The sequence below is a fragment of the Oncorhynchus mykiss genome, chromosome 22, assembly GCF_013265735.2.
Source record: "Oncorhynchus mykiss isolate Arlee chromosome 22, USDA_OmykA_1.1, whole genome shotgun sequence".
Lineage (NCBI taxonomy): Eukaryota > Metazoa > Chordata > Actinopteri > Salmoniformes > Salmonidae > Oncorhynchus > Oncorhynchus mykiss.
Window position 1 is genome coordinate 23352497 of NC_048586.1, and position 17733 is coordinate 23370229.

General features: G+C 41.2%; 2 protein-coding genes across 5 annotated transcripts in view; both read right to left on the minus strand.

The window, feature by feature from the left end:
• Positions 1-2431: 2431 nt before the first annotated feature.
• On the minus strand, positions 2432-10910 carry LOC110502015 (renin receptor). The gene is made up of 9 exons (XM_021579918.2): positions 10753-10910; positions 9819-9949; positions 9596-9724; positions 9371-9466; positions 9112-9249; positions 7305-7358; positions 7006-7155; positions 3606-3725; positions 2432-3451 (listed from the first exon to the last, which is right to left on the minus strand). Exons 1-9 carry the CDS (start codon positions 10826-10828, stop codon positions 3257-3259), a joined length of 1089 nt encoding a protein of 362 aa, XP_021435593.1. The 5' UTR covers positions 10829-10910; the 3' UTR covers positions 2432-3256.
• Positions 10911-15926: 5016 nt separating this feature from the next.
• LOC110501997 (BCL-6 corepressor) overlaps positions 15927-17733 on the minus strand; it is a 92167-nt gene continuing 90360 nt past the window's right edge. For all 4 annotated transcript variants that reach the window (XM_036959542.1, XM_036959540.1, XM_036959541.1 and 1 more), the window contains one exon: positions 15927-17733. This exon is cut by the window's right edge and continues 37 nt beyond it. In XM_036959542.1, coding sequence (XP_036815437.1) covers positions 17302-17733 — 432 coding nt within the window. In that variant the 3' untranslated portion in view covers positions 15927-17301.

Consider the following 17733-nt stretch of genomic DNA (forward strand, 5'->3'; position numbering starts at 1 on the left):
AACAATGCAGTTTTAAGAAAAAAAGTGTTACAAAAGTATTTACTAAAATAAACTGAAGTAAAAAATAAATCAATAAAATAAAAAATAAGAAAAATAGAAAAATAATAGATAATTAAGGAGCAACAATAAAATAACAGTTGCGATGCTATATACAGGGGGTACCAGAGTCAATGTGCTGGTTAGTCGAGGTAATTGAGGTAATATGTACATGTAGGTAGTGGTAAAGTATCTATGCATGGATAATAAACAGAGAGTAGCAGCAGTGTAAAAATGGGGGCTGGGGACAATGCAAATAGTCTGGGTAGCCATTTGATTAGCTGTTCAGGAGTCTTATGGTTTGGGGGTAGAAGCTCTTAAGAAGCCTTTTGGACCTAGACTTGGCGCTCTGGTACCGCTTGCCGTGCGGTAGCAGAGAGAAAGTTTATGACTAGGGTGGCTGGAGTCTTTGGCAATTTTTTGTGCCTTCCTCTGACACGGCCTGGTATAGAGGTCCTGGATGGTCCAGTTGCCAATTACTTGATATTTCACACAATCCTTACACTGACATAGTGACTGATGTGAGTGAAAGTTGGAGTTACACAGGTATCTCAGCTCAGTATTTGGACCACTGAGTATGGGCACACTGGACAGAGACTGGGACAGTAAGAGCATGACAACATACATTTGTTAAAGAAAAGCTTCCATAGATCAGTGAACAATCAATAATATTACAATATCCTGTTAGATCAGAAACCTCACTCCTATACCCATACAACATCAATTAAATGGAATCACGTAACATGTCATATACTGTTTGGTCTAAAAATATGTTATCTTTATGGTCATGGTGATAAGGGAATGCTTTGACTAAAGTCAGTAAAGTACGCCTCAAATAGTCTATTGAAAGTGTGTAGGGCTAAAAAGATGTTAAAATGTGGCCTCAAGTGAATCTGAATTGATATACAGTTCTATGAATTTATATTTTTTCAATAAATGTTTAATGATCATAGATTGGCCTGTTATCCAGTGAAACCTTTAACCTCAGGATCCACACTTCCGCAAGGCTGTCTCTGACGACTGCACAGGGCCGCCATTAGCGATAACATCATCATGCGGTTCAGGGGTTATTACGGCTGCCGGTAGATCAGAACCAGATGTCAACTGCTCATTCTTATTAAAGCTGGAGACAGGAAATAAAGGGAAGTAGAAAACACAGGATTCAAACACACACACACACACACACACACACCAGTTCTTTGTAAAGGTTATGCAAAGGCCAGACAAGTTTTAGCAGACCAGCACAGGGAATAATTTAGTTACCAAATGACACGATTAGCCTGTCTAATCATTCTGACTGATAATGCTGGATGAGTCTCAGCCATAAATAGCTGGTTATCAAACAAGATACAAACAGTTAAAAAAAAAAAAAACATTTGTAGAAATTACCATCATGATTGACACATACTGTAGGTAAATACTACAGCAGTCTTTTAAAGCCACATGGAGAAGCCTTAGGGTAATAATTACTATAGACACGTTTTGTCAAACCTATGGAACCTAATGTTGTCCAACCAGGGATAAGAGAGGAACCTACTGAACCATACACTGTTCTTAACTCTGGCATTGTTGGGTACCACAATGATACACAGGCTATGAAATGACATGTATTGTTGAAATTTGTCTTTTAAAACTAGATTTATTTTAGTCATTGATGAATGTGTTTGGATAACTGCATTGAACTTAATTGATCTGCCAATGAAAATGTACACTCCTCACTGTCCAGATGCTGGCTGAGAGAGATATAAGCACTGCAAGGCTTTCCACCAAATGACTTGGCCAAATTAAACAAGCAAAAAACAGTTGATAATTTTTTCAAGTAAAACATTATTGAAATAACATGTCACAAGATACTATAATTGGCATGGATGTATAGCCTATGTACCATTACTTCATATCCACAGGAGGCTGCTGAGGGGATGACGGCTCATAATGATGGCTGGAACGGCGTGAATGGAATGATAAACATATGGAAATCATGTGTGTTCGATACCATTCGATTCACATGAACAATGCGTTTTTGTAGAACACTGGATCTGCTGTTACCAAAACAGTTACAAACGCACGCCAAGCCCGTTACATATTGAGGATTATTTTAGAGGTGGAGCGTCACTATGCAGCTTCACTGGTTGGTTACTTCCATATAACTCAAATGAGTCCATTTGTCTCGTGCTCCCGTGTATTGGATAAGTCAACTGAAGCGTATTTTTAGTCATGGTAAACATGTCATGTCACTGAGTAAGGACAAGTTGGTTTATTAGAAACTCAGTGTCAGACAAATATAAAGCAAACTATGGGACAGTTTGTCCAAGGTCATTTGTGCCAATGTATCAATGCTTTCTAGACTATGGTGGTTTAATAAATGTGTGACATTTAATTTACTGAGGTACAAACATTAGATGGTAATTCATTTATTGCATATTCAAATGTCAAAGTCACACAACCGCAAAATGCATGCAAGGCGCCTTTGCAACCTGCCAGCGAATGTTACAGACCTTCTCACAATACCAATAAAGCAGTTTCCTTCAGGATATTTGCATTTCTAACTTCAATATATACACCTAGATTTCACTTTAACTTAAAACAGTTTCAAATAGCGAGACAAACATTTACATCACACACGTCAATTCTCAGTCTTTCAGGGCATTAGAATAATCTTTACTTTTTACAATAAAAATAAAAACAGGACATTTGAAATCACCAGGGATGTAGGACGCCTACTAAAAGAGGACACTCATAAGCAATGTGAAGTGTGGGGTTGAAGGTACAGGACTAGACCTCAGAGACAGCTCTAGTGTTACAACTCAGCATTAAACTACACAACTACAGCTACTGTATAGTTAACCTCTGCAATTTCTCAAAGGTGCTAACTAATTAAGTGCATCTCTTATACATGTCATTCATATTGGATAGGACCTTTACCTCTCCCTGAACAACTGCTACTCTGATGTCTACTCCTAAGTCCATAACCAACCACTAGAAGCTTGTCTATAGCTGAGAGGTAGAATAGGTATACACTATCTGGTTTGTAATTAGTGCAACCATGGCCTATACTATGCTAAGATACATTATTTTCACCATATTGCTTAAACCTATCCAACCCATTTAGAATTAGGCCTACACCTTCAGCTCCACTTCTTTATTTTTCACATAAAACAAGAAAAACAAAGATTCACTAGGAGAGGGCTAATAGGAGGGCTCGAGTGTTGCTGGGCAGACCTTAGTCCAACCTGATCTTCTGATTGGTCATCCTGTAGATGATGCTGTCATATCCTGGGTCCATGTTCCACAGGTTGTATGAGATGACGATAACAGCCAGGGCAAGGATGATCATCAGCCACAGCACGATGTTGAAGATCACGGCATACTCAAAGTTATACTTATAGGCCAGGTTATAGGGACTGCCAGGGTTACTCTGCAGGGGGTGAGAGGGATGTAGAGAAGATTTGCATCCATTGAAACCATATCAATGAATTATGAAGATCCAAATATAACAGGTTTATGATCTGTTTAATAGTATAAATGTACATAGATCTACGTATAATTTTTTAAAATTAAAATGCACTCACAATTTGTTTGGACTCCAGGATTGAGCGAGATTTCCTGGTAAGTGGCACCTCAAAGTTCTTCACTGTGACAACCTCCACCACCGCGCTGTCACCATAAAGACCAAACAAGTCCTCACCAAACTAAAGCACAGGAAGTTGAGAGAGACGTAGAACAAAGAAACCATGGAAAAACACCACAGTTGGTCTATATAAACATAACGGGAGAATGTTTTTATGGTCATCAACACTGAACAAAAATATAAAACACACCATGCATATAACGAAATCAGTCAATTTAAATTAATTAATTAGGCCCTAATCTATGGATTTCACATGATATGCATCCGTTGGTCACATACCTTTAAAAACAATAAAGTAGAGTCGTGGATCAGAAAACCAGTCAGTATCAAGTGTGACTAATGCTGTGGCGGTCACAAAATTTCATCAGCAGGTGATTGTCAAGCAAATAACTGTCGGTCTCACTGTAATTGACCGTTAATTAAACCCATTTAGCATCTCCTGGCTTCCACACAAGACACTGATGCAGAACTTTGGAACATCTACATTTTAAAAAGTTTAATAAATCCATGTAATATAGCCTACACCTTCACAATAAATCCATGATTTATTTTAGACAGGTCTAAAGCAGCATGATATGAAGGAAATGTAGTCCATTTCAGAAGAACAGAATAGCATACTGAGTTGTCCTTATGTTAGGTCCTGATCTGGCTATGCCATATGGCTGTGGGCTACACTAGTTCATTTAGCAGACAAGATTTGCTTAGAATTCCGTGGCATTATTTTATATTATGAAGAATACAACTGAACAAACCTGAATAAAATAGAAAGTATATTTTCTCCAAACAATTTGACTATTCTGTGTTTAACGGTTACCAAATAAATAGGTACTATTATATGCTTAATTCAGTAATTAATGCAACTTTAGTTGTTCTACAAACATTGGGCTATAAATTCTATTTGTAATATATTGTAAGGCTGCATGATGAGACTAATGTGGATTTGAAAAAAGTCGCTTGAAAGGCATGGGCTCTGCTTTGTTTGCGCAGGCTGTACACACTTCATCAGTCTCTCATTCACAATTTGACAAGCACTTAATAACGCCCTAATCCACCCTAAAAAAATCATGCCTTTTGCAGTCAGTGGCCATTGTGCCCTTGGCTGCGTCAGCCAACAAGATGAATCGGCCTAACAAACAGCAGAAGCACTAGCCTATGTCAACCTACTATCCCCTATAGTACAAAAGTTGACCTATTCTATTCTGAGGGAGGAATTAATAATCCAAACATAGTCTGGAACAGTTGGTGATACAATAGATCCCAAATTAATACAACCACTAGCATTAAAAAAAAAAAGATTTTATTATAAAGGTGCATTTCTATGGTGAAAATGATCTTCCCCAAACTTGAAACTCACACTGTGTATGTCTGCCAGTTAGGGTCTACACTCCTTGTAAAGCGGATTAATGTGCTTCATTTTAAGAAGTTATTTGGCCACTTTAGTTGTGATACATAGCTTATTAAAACATATAGGCCGATGGGCCAGGCTACATGAGGTGTGCGACTACGATTAGAAAAAGTCGCAAAAAAAGGCATTGTTTCTTATGCTGGGCATCATTCACAAGTGATAATATATAATTCACAAGTGATAGGCTAATATAGTCACCCATCAGACTATTCTTGATTTAATCTTTACATATACTAAATAATAAGGGAAATGTGTTTTGATTTAGAATGGACCATTATCATGCAAGCCTCAAAACAGTGGCAGCGGGAACAATGCACTTAAATAGCAAATGGAGAACGCTTTTCCCATGGTTCATTTTCATGCCAGCCAGGTAGCTGGCCGGCATGAACTCCTGTTGTAAAGAGAAGCAATCTGCTTAATATTAGGAAAGTTGAGAAATAAATATAGTAGGCCTAGCTTATATAAAGCTGATGGGAGCCTCCTCTTTTTAGTAGAGGCCATCACTTTGTTCTCACGCAATTGCATAGCAGAGAGAAAAGTTGCGCAACATGAACTCATGGCCTTTCATGAAGTGTTTGATAAGATTTTCAGTTACATTGATGTCAGAGTGACAATAGAGTACTGAGTACCAGGCAGTTAGCAAGTTTGGTAGGCTACTAATGACCATCAACAGCATCACTCACGTGGAATTTGACTGCCTTCATGACTGGTGACCAGCGGTGTGGCGGTAATACGGTCACCGCAACAGCCCTAGGTGTGACCACCATTTCCCTCACGCAGCGTGACATCTCCATCTCAGAGTTGATCAGGCTGTTGATTGTGGCCTGTGGAATGTTGTTCTACTCCTCTTCAATGGCTGTGTGAAGTTGCTAGATACTGGAGGGAACTGGAACATACTGCTGTATACGTCGATCCAGAGCATCCCAAACGTGCTCAATGGGTGACATGTCTGGTGAGTACACAGGCCATGGAAGAACTGGGACATTTTCAGCTTTGCATTATCATGCTGAAACGTGATGGAGGCAGATGAGGGGCACGACAGTGGGCCTCAGGATCATCACGTTATCGCTGTGCATTTAAATTGCCATCAATAAAATGCAATTGTGTTCATTGTCTGTAGCTTATGTCTGCCCATACCATAAACCCACCGCCACCATGCACTCTGTTCACAACATTGACATCAGCAAACCGCTCACCCACACAAAGCCATACTGCCCGGTACAGTTGAAACCTGGATTCCACCTTGAAGATCACACTCCAGAGTGCAGGTGGACATCAAAGGTGAGCATTTGCCCACTGAAGTCGGTTACGACGCCAAACTGCAGTCAGGTCAAGACCCTGGTGAGGACGACGAGCACACAGATGAGCTTCCCTGAGACGTTTCTGACAGTTTATGCAAAAATTATTTGGTTGTGCAAACCCACAGTTTCATCAGCTGTCCAGGTGGCTGGTCTCAAACTATCCCGCAGGTGAAGAAGCTGGATGTGGAGATCCTAGGCTGGCGTGGTTTCACGTGGTTTACGTTTGTCAGGCCAGATGGGCGTACTGCCAAATTCTCTAAAACGAAGTTGGAGGTGGCTTATGGTAGAGCAATGAACATTCAAGTCTCTGGCAACAGCCATGGTGGACATTCCTGCAGTCAGCATGCCAATCTGTGGCATTGTGTTGCTGTGAGAGAAAACTGCAATTTTTTTTGATTATCTTGGCAAAGGAGAAATGCACACTAACAGGGATGCAACATTTCAGGGCTCTTTTATTACAGCTCATGAAACATGGGACCAACACTTTATATATTGCGTTTATATTTTTGTTCAGTGTACATAAATTGATTTTACAACCATAAACCATTCTCTTCTGTACTTGGCCATTTAGGAGTAAGTCACACCACTAAGACCTGTTATGAATACAGAGTATGGGCATTCCCCCTTGTGCTTACCTTCTGTAGGACATTGGCCAGAATGGCAGTGGCGTCTTGGTACTGAGAGGAGTCCTGTCCGTAGCGGCGGCCCAGCTCCTCCAGGCCAGACAGCTCCAGGGAGTACAGGTCAGGGGAGTGGTCCTTGGCCAGGTGCCTGTGTCTCTGCAGCTACAGGAGTGTGGGGGGGTAGACGACCAACATTAGCCGCTAATGAAGAAGCAGAACATGCTGTGAGGCTCTGGGGATGGCACTGCTGTGCTCAGATTTAAATGATCCAATGTCACTGTGCCCAACAAATGATATAATCAGAGTCTTACCAGGGCAGTGATGTCATGTAGAACCTGGACCTCAGACAGGAAGAGCAGATCAGCCTATAGGGAGAGAGAAAAGACAGAGGTCAACATTTGAAGTGGTCAACCCTTACTGTTCTTGTTCACTTTTACAGAGGGACACAGACAGAACTAGCACTATTTATGCATGTTAGTGTTGCATGGTATACCGGTACCACGGTAATATCATGGTATCAAAACGGCATGATATTTATGATACCAACATTTTAAAACACCGTAGTAATGTTTCATATGATACCGAGCTAACTGCTGGGGCAGTTATAAAACATATTAAGTCAGTTTATAAATTGTAAAAAATATTAAAAAAATTAAGCAACAGCAACTAGTCTCTTGTATGTGCCGTTCCAATAATGTCCACTTGACTTTCATGGACCTATCTCATGGTAGCAGTGATCTGCCAGCTGTATCCCTCATCATTTACATTTGAGTCATTTAGCAGATGCTCTTATCCAGAGCGACTTACAGTAAGTAGTGAGTGCATGCATTTTGTACCTTCTCCGTACTGGTCCCCAAGTGGGAATCAAACCCACAAAACTGGAGTTGCAAGTGCCATGCTCTACCAACTGAGCCACACGGGACTCATCTACATCACTCACCTGGGGGGGAGGGGGGGGGGGGGGGGGGGCGAATGCAGACCCTGATAAGTCTTCTGTTGTTACATTTGATACATTGGAGCAGCACTCAGAGCAAGCAAAGTTTATACGCCGTATATAATTCCATCCCTGGTATAACCAACAGCACAGGCCAGTCATAGGCTTTACAAGTTTGTTGTCACACAGCAGTGCCAGAGAGGAAAAACTTTGTGACAGTCATGCTTGCAGCGTTACAGCTTAGAGAAACAGCTCGTCTTTGCTCAAACAGGGGAACAAATATGACTCATTACCAGAGCTACCTTTTTTTCTTCCCACGTGATTTTGTGCACATTTGATATAATTTCACAAACCATTTCACAGGGCGTTTTAAACTAATCCCATGCCGCTAATTGCTATGATAACAAACAACTTTGTTCAGTCATGTTACCTAGCTAGTTAAGAACCTGGTAACAACAACAACCTGGTAACAACCTGGTAACAACAACAACCTGGTAACTTGACACTAGGTCTAGGCAAATTTGATTGGCACAGGAAGAAAGGAAAAGGGTCTGCTACTCTTGAGATGTGCTTCAAAGGTATGAGTCATATGGTCTAATGTAAGCCTAAACTATCACATAGTTCTTTCTGGTACTCCTTACATTCTGCTTGGTGTCAGCAGTGTGTATGTTTGTGGGAGAGAGAGTGTGTGTGTTTATGAGAGAGTGTGTGAGGGAGGTAGAGTGTGTGTATGTGTGTGTTTTTGAGGGAGACAGTGTGAGGTAGTGTGTGTGCGTGTCTGTATGTATGTTAACTGAAGAGTAAAGATGGTTTCATGCAGTGTTTTCCCCCTTACTGCTACAATGAAAGCAGATTATGTATGTATATTCCTTCCTCCCATTCCTCCAGCCAAATCACAGGTAGGCCTTTCAAATATCAGCAAATCAGCCATTCTACACAGTATTCTATTATACAGCTAACAGTGTGATGTTAAATTCAATATGTGTATTGAGTAGAAGTGTTAAAATCAATGAGTTTGTTTTGCACATGCGCGTAATGTTTAGAAAACGGGAATACGTGTTGGGGGACGGGGATAACAGGACGCTAGGCCACTGAATTTTTTACCCTGTTGTATTGCGATACTAGTCAGTATTGTGATACTTGGCCTGGTATCATTAGTATCGTGACGAGACTAATGCATGTACCTCAGCATTGCGGCTGAGGGAGTTGAGTGGCAGGGAGGCGAGCACAGAGCCATCCTGGGAGAGACGAGCACGAATCTGCTGCAGGGTCACAGGCAGGTCCTCAAACACAGCGTTGGCCTTTCCCAGCATGTACAGCCTCTGTAGACACACATACACAGGATAGCATTACCATGACCTGCACATACCCACCCCCTGTATAATAAAACACAGCGACACACACTCAGGTGCTCATCCAATAATGTGCTGGTGTATACAGTACCTCCTCACTAGGGGCCAGCTGGAGCACCACAGGAGTGTCCTCAGCAAAGAGAGTGTGAACCGTCTCAGCCACACTGTCCAGGGTGAAGGGCACCGGCTGCAGGAGTGGGAACAAGGGATAAGTTATTAATAGAGCTTCTGTGAAGAATCTGATTAAAAGGAATCTCGCACAACTTTGCTACTCCCCAAACACCACCTTACTGATTGGAACTCTGGTCACACTCACATTCTCCAGGGGGTAGGAGGCCACACTCTGGGGCAGGGCCAGGCTGTCCACCCCCCGCACCACCACCAGCACGTTGGCCCTGGGACGCTGGAACAAAGGACCTGCTCGGAGGCCTGGCCAGGAGAGATCCTACACACACAGACACAATACACAAGATTTTAGTATATAATATACAACAAAATAGGCTTGCGCACCTGCACAACAATTGGATCAGTGTGTGTACCTCCTGGACGGAGAAACCCATAGTTAGAGCCACCATATCGGGAATCTTCTCCCCTGATATCGGCCAGTCTCCCTTTTGGAAGGACACATACTCAGGGGCCTGCAATATGGTGAGGCTGTCCCCCTGAACGCCTGAGGAACAACAGAAGGAACAAATCTATAAACAACTTCCAATAACGTCTAAACAGCAAAGGTAATTCCATACTGTGTGTGGAGGGGACACATACCTAGCTATATCATAAGACTATGAAGGTTAATCTAGGTCGGTTCTGACACTATAGTGTTGCTATTTGGCCCCACTTGACTGTTAATTAAAAACAGTGAATTACACTGTTTTATGGATGGCAGAGCCGGGCAACAGTAGCTAGTTAGCCGGAGTCTCGTGACTGGGAAAGCAGAATAATGTTTGAGGAAGTTGAGTGAATCAGATGTTGGTATGCCGTCTGTCACATGATACTGAACTGGCTAGTTGCTCCCCAGAGAGTCTGGTTAGTTTGACAGCTGAAAATGAAACGATGGATGGCTAGATATTGTTGTTGAGAACGACAAAACTGCGGGAAATGGCTCATTATGTCGTCCCACTCCCAGCTGGTGCGGGTTGCTGTCTGTCAAATTGACGTTAGCTAGCTAGCATCCTAGGGCAATTAGGCCCAACAAGCAGCATCTACTCATTATACCACCATATTTAAAGTGGAAAAACATGGCTTTCCACAAATTATTGCTTACTATCTTTCTATCAACAGGATTGGAAGTGTTTTTCCAAATCGGATTATCATTTCTTCAGCAGTAACTAGCTAGCTACTTCCTGTATTTAGCTAGCTATCAATTTCAAGCAGAGAACTCGCTACTAGTAACAACGTTATCTGCATGAGATCATTTCCAGAAAACCATCTAGATCAGTAGGTAAATAATCAGAAGATTTCCATATCTTATACCTGACGTAAAAGCTGAGCAGAAGATAAGCGCTACGGTGAATACAGCCTCCATCCTTCGGCGATTTTCCAGCGACATCTTTCTCCTTGCTCTAACGTCAATCAACTGACTCGCTTGTCACGAACATGGTAGCAATGCATGATGGGTATGAATTGGTAATCGGCAGAAATGACATTGATTGATTTCTGCAATTATTTTAATTGTATGGCTATTGCAATATGGAGCTGATTGTCTCCGTACTTTTACATTTTCCGGTAATGAAAAGCAATACCACAAGCAGGCCATTCGCTATACTGTAGTACAGTGGTCACCAAGCTTTTCTGAGTCTAGATCACTTTGTGAGTCAAAATGCAAACCGAGATTTACCCCTCAGATTTTTTATACAAACACAAAACAATGCCACATTAACCAATTAAAAACAGTTCTGTAGCAATGATGTTTGTGCAGTAGGCTATAGGCCCAATACATATTCACTGCAAATTGGCTGTGCTTCAATTGCCCTGCAAATGTTGTTCTTTTTAGATAATTTTGAAATTATATTGAAAAAAATCTAGGTACAGTAAATGATCACACTATTAATATATCATTTGTTGTATTACTTGTGAGGCACAGCTGAGTGTGCATTAAAAAAAGCGGAGCCTTTTTTGTGTGTGTACTAGTGGCCTGCATTTGATGGTCAGTGTGAGGCGAGGGGGGGTAGTGTCATTCTGAGTATTTTCGGGGAGCCGGTTCATTTGGCTCCCAAACGGCTCTTTGTTAAAAATGCTTAAAAATTTACATAGAACCATGAACAAATTGCAACTTCAAAAGGTAGGCTACCATTGTGTAATGAAATGCGTGTTCAAATACATTTAACCTGGATTCATTATTACATATCCTGGGAAATCGTACACATTCACCCTCTTTAGAGAATTATTTTGTAAATCATCTGCGGAAAAACCTTGTTTTGAGTTCAAAAAGCAGTTGTAGCAGTATGCAAATTATGGAGCCAAATCTAGTGACGATGAGGCTGCCTCTCACCCGGCTCACTGACATGTCCCTCCACTCATATTCCTCGATAATAAAAAAATACACAATCTTATCGGAACACTTTTCTATACTCTTTCATTCAGTGGCGATTTTAGTATTTAAATATTGGTGGCGCAACAAACACCAAAAAGTGTGGGACGCATGTCAGCAAAGTCACAACACAACACTAAACAATACATTCATTGCACTATAACGGTGACAAACGGTGCCCATAGGGCCTACATAAAGCTGTCCCAACAGCAGTCCCAACACCTTACCACTGCTACACCTGCCAATCAGCGGAGCCTTGTCTGGCTGAGAAACTCATTTACTGCCTTTAAAAAAACATAGCTGATCTGGCTGACTTGCTTAAACAAATGTGGTTTCTACTTACAAGTGAGATGTACAAACTATGGCATAAGGGGACGACAAACGGATAACAGGCAATCCGTAATTTTGATTAAGACATTAATGAGTGAGCTAGGATGGTGTAGTCAGTATAACTATTTATTCAGCACTTTTGAAATGTCCATTTTTTATTTATTTATTTTACCTTTATTTAACCAGGTAAACTAGTTGAGAACAAGTTCTCATTTACAACTACGACCTGGCCAAAGTAAAGCAAAGCAGTGCGACACAAACAACAACACAGAGTTACACATAGAATAAACAAGCATACAGTCAATAACACAATAGAAAAAAAAGAAAGTCTATATACAGTGTGTGCAAATGGCGTGAGGAGGTAGGCAATAAATAGGCCATAGTAGTGTCATGACGTCGCCCTCTTTGAGTACAGCGAGCACCATCCCCCGCTCTCTGCTTCTACAACCAGACTGCTGTGGTCAGAGGTCGTAAATTCCTGAGAAGACCTCATGGACGCACAGTTATAGTTTTTCATGGAGAGAAAGGAAATCCTTCCACCTCACAGAACTTGAGGTACGAACAAATTTCATGTTCCAGAGAAAGTGTAAAAGATTGGTGAAGAATCCAGCTACGAACTGGTCCATTTGGCACAACTTGGGAAGCTCAAGAGAGACGGTGTTGCCACATTACCATAACGCTGTTTATATAATAGCCTCAGATATGAGGTTTACATCTAATTGTTGTATAAGATGAATGAGTCAGTATGATACTGTTTGTATAATTGTGTAATATGATTGTGGACTGTTTAATGAAGAAAAATACAATTCCCTTTTGATTTGAACTAAATCAGAGGACCGCCCCTGAGCCCAGTTAGGGTCAGACATCCTGGGACAGCCCTCTTCTGCCATTCCGAATAAAACCCAACTTTGAGAAATTATCGTCAGACCATGTTTTTCTCCATTAGGGGAGGACAAAGGTTGTAGACCGAGCTTACCTCAATTACGAGATGGCTAAATGTTGTAGAATCTTTTAACCATACCACGTGGTTAAACTCTTAGACTATCGATACCGACAGAATAAGAACAAGTCTTTGATATTGATTACTAGTCTGCAGCTAGGAATTTGGTATCATTGAACGCAAAGAACGACAACCGCTGAAACATCCATTCTATAACGAATGTCACTTTGAACTATCCCTTCTAACCAAGACAGAGAGAGAGAGAGATGTAGAGAGACGGACAATTCTACAAAAGAAAGACTTTTCACCAGCGATCAAGACAACACACTGAGCGTAAATATATGTATTGATTGCAATTGTTCCCGAATGAGTGAGCGTTCATGTGTAAAGCATTAGCATTTTAATTGTTGTAATTATCACTCTGTAGTGACTTCTTGGTCGACCCCCCCATTTCTCCTTTGTCTAACAAGCCGCCATGCCGGTTCAGCCCACTAGGGCACATTTTCATGTAACCACATTTACCAAGTTTGTTTGTTTGTTTATGCATTTCTGTGAATTACTTAGTTAGTAATAAATAAATGATTTAAGACAATTGATGTATGGATGACTCATAGTGAAAACTGGGTTCGTGCAGATAACCAACAATTTACGACGTTTGGAATGAGACTAACGTGAGGTAAAATAAAGAAATAATTACTCAGAAGACTATTGATCAGATATGGGTCTAGAGTGTCATGTACAGCAACAGAATTCAGAACATGGGCCGTTCTTACAGTTTTCTCCCTGTACACCAAGTGAGAGCTTGGAAAGAGGGCCGAGTTCCGTTTTTACAATTCCGAGATGGATGAAAGTTCAAAGCGTATTTTCCCAGTCGTTGGTCGTTTTTCCAGTTGTCTTGAACTGACTAAAGTCAGATTTTGCAGTTCCGAGTTAACAGTTGTTTTGAGCATGGCAAGTAGCCTAGTGGTTAGAGCATTGGACTTGTAACTGAAAGGTTGCAAGATTGAATCGCTGAGCTGACAAGGTAAAAATCTGTCATTCTGCCCCTGAACAAGGCAGTTAACCCACTGTTCCTAGACCAGTTAACCCACTGTTCCTAGGCCGTCATTGAAAATAAGAATTTGTTCTTAACTGACTTGCGTAGTTAAATAAAGGTACAATAAATAAATAAAATATCATGCTTCATTGACAGCATGTTGAATGTTTATCATTTTAAACTAAGAAAAGAGACCCTTAATCTTAGACTTGGGACCACACGGCAACTCCACTGAATAGCAGGCCAATGATTACTTTGCAATGCTTGCAGTTAGCCACTGACTCCTTCCAAACCACTCATTATTGAATTTGCGATTTCCAACTTGTTGTGTAGTGTTTATGACCAATGGCCGATGAGCACCGATATGTGTGATCTATAATTTCTCTTCATTACTTCTCTTCATATTACAAGGATTAAAAAGGATTTTCCAGTAGATTGTCGACTTGATTCATGACTGCTAGCTAAGATTTTGAAAGGATGATGTTGACATAATCAGTCCAATCAATGCTACTGTAGATATAATGTGATTTGACATAATTTTATCTGTGGCCAATAACCTTGAGCCTTCTTGAATGTGCACTTCTAATGTAATTCTCTGGTAGCACCCAAGGGGCTAGAATTTTTAGGTCTACCCTTAGACTTGGCGGTGACGTAGTGTCCCCATGAGTGACAGAACACTGGGCCAATCACGGCGCAACACTCCATATTTTCTGCTGGCTTGCCCTACCACCACAGGAAGCACTGAACTAGGCTGAAACAACTGCATTTTGGAGCTGCCTTACTCAAGAAAACAAAAAAGAGACCATGTTTGAATGCAGCTTTATTAACTCAAGTTCTACCTTCAGACACATGAAAGGGTTCAAAATGGGAACGCTTTGCCTCCCCGGCGCTAGGACTGCTGAATCAAGTGTGCCTACCACCAACAGCGCGAAACAAATAAAACAAATAGGAACACAAAGCTTTATCATTGGGTTTTTTACAGAAATGTGTGCCCACTGAGGTAGTACATCAGTGTTCACTTTCCCTTCACCTGTAATACCAAGTACATCCACTGAGTGGGGGTATTTGAACATACATAAACCAACCAGGGTCCATTTAGGCCAGCGATTGGCAACTCCAGTCCCCAGGGGCCAGAGTGGTGTCACTTTTTCCGCCATCCCTAGAAAACACAGCTGATGAAACTAATTGTGTTCTAGAGTAAAGATCATGATTAGTTGATTATTGGAGTCAGGTGTGTTAGCTGGAGTTGGGGCAAAAGTGACACCACTCTGGCCCCAGAGGACTGGAGTTGCCATCCCTGATTTAGGACTACTAAGGATGTAATTCCAAGGATTTGTGAATGTCAGGGTCATATTCTGAATGTAAAGTCATTTTTATTTAATTTTATGGTCAGCTTTATCCCATTTGATGTTCAATCATTTGCTTTCTTTGCAAACTTGTCACCTCCACAAAACAGTATCTATGAAAGCTGTGTGTTTATCCAGGCTGTTGGCTTCATTTGGCTTAAGGGAGTCTCGTCTTGTTCTTGATTAGGCTACTGCATCTCCCCTCCACCCCCTTATCCTTGAGCATTCAGGATGGGGCTCAGAACGGTCTAGCTACATTAAACAAGTATGCAAGTATGTGTGCAGGTGAAATATTGAAGCAGCCCAACTTTTCCACCAACTGTCTGGAGGTCTTTGTAGGTCGAGACTAGACAGGTTGGGTCTAGAAAAGCCAGGGACATATATGCCTTATGTCCAAAGCTTAGATGGGTCCATGTAAGCACTTCAACAATAATCACACAATGAGAAGCAAAACACTCAGAATAACTTTCTCTTGCAGTTTTTAAGATTTATTTTAAAGCAATTTTTTTTGTAAAATATAAATACAAATGAGATATTTTAATTGCAAAGTTGAAACCAAAAAAAAAGACCCATCAAACAGTAAAATTGATACTGTACTGCAATCGCCACCCTGTTATGTACAAGATGCCGAATATCTTCTCATCATCTTTAAAACGTTCCTATTATACAAAAACACATCTCTCTGCAGTTTAGCAAGTGAACTTAGAGACTAAATGAGAAGCAGATTGAACACAGGTTCAAAACAGCCCCTGAGGGTGAAGAGGGCGGTAAGTCTGTCTGAGCAGACCAAAAAACTATTAGAAGAGATCGTCAACGTGTGCTTCCTATCAACACAAAATGTCACATTCAAAAGCGCAGCCTCAGTGCTCAGACTGTACACACACTGCCGTATAAACTGACACACACACATAATGTACTGTTTAACACACATACTGTACACACACAAACAGGGGCGTCATGCACCCCAAATATCTGAGGGGGCACAAAGTGAGTGAGGATTGGTTGGGGGTTGGTTTGGAGGTGGGCTAGGCCCCCCTATCCTGAAGTTGGAGAATGAAGCATTTTTCAAACACCCGAAACAGTCTTTTTTTTAAATAAAGACTAAAAAAAAGTATATTTTTTTGCGGCATATCCTCCTGACTGGCGGTTCTTTTTTCAAAGAAACTATATATGCTTCTCTGCATCTCTGATTAAATCTTGTTAAAAGATTGAAAGGAATGTGAGTCTTATTCAGTACATTTAGTTATTGTTTGCTTTTCTAAAGTCTACCAACGGTGCCAGCAGGCATGCTAGCTAAAATAGTTAGACAAGCTAGCTATGGCTTCTAGTTAGTGAGTAATAAGGTTGGTAGATTGGGAACCTATTTGGGCTAGCTAAAACCAACTTCATAAAACAACCAAGTGGCTAGTGTTACATAAAAAATATATAATAATACAAAAAAAATATATTGCAATTTGGATTTATTTTTTCACAACAGGACAAATCTGAGAGGGAACGTGCCTCTGTGACATGGGCATGACGCCTCTGTACACAACCTTTCATTCATGACAACACAACCACACTTTGAAGGATAGAAATTGAGAAAACATTTCCAGATATATTTATATATTTATACATATATTAATACATTTATAAAAAATAAGACCATTGTTAAGTTACAGTCGTCTCTCCATCTTCGCTTGATGGACATACATATTCAGTCTCTGCTGCTCTGTCTGTCCAGCACACAGGTACAGAGCAGGAGTTCAATCTCAGATCTCAGGGCGGTGGTCTTATTCATTCACCCATTTTAACCCCCCACTGTAGAGCAGGGATTCAGAATTCAGGGTCAAAGTTCAGGTCACGACCTTCTGTTAGCGTTAGCCTTAGCTTTAACATGAGTGCTACCATTAGTCTTAGCGCTAATGTTACCTTTAGCCATAGCCCTAATGTTCCCATTGACCTTAGCGTTAACGTTACTGTTAGCATTAGCCATAGCCCTAATCTTCCCATTGACATTAGCCTTTTCATCAACATTAGCGTTAGCCTCCGGGGGTTCGTCCCAGCGGTCGTCGAGGCACTCTAGATTAGAACCCAGCAGAGCGGCCAGTTCAGCACTCCCCTCCACCAGGTCCAGCAGCTCCTTGCTGTCAGGCTGGAAGCCCTCCAGCTCGTCTGGGCAGGAGAAGAGCTGGGAGAGAGATGCCTGGCGGTAAAACTCTGCCTCGGCCATCGTCACCACCTCCATGTGGGGGAAGGAGGAGCGGAAGGAACGGGCAGACATTCGCAGCCG

Coding starts and splice junctions, on each gene's coding strand:
- LOC110502015 (XM_021579918.2), bottom strand. CDS start 10,828: ATGTCGCTGGAAAATCGCCGAAGGATGGAGGCTGTATTCACCGTAGCG. Junction 9,950..10,752: donor CTGCTCAGCTTTTACGTCAG/GTATAAGATATG, acceptor GTTGTTCCTCAG/GCGTTCAGGGGGACAGCCTC. Junction 7,156..7,304: donor TACATGACATCACTGCCCTG/GTAAGACTCTGA, acceptor ACACTCCTGTAG/CTGCAGAGACACAGGCACCT.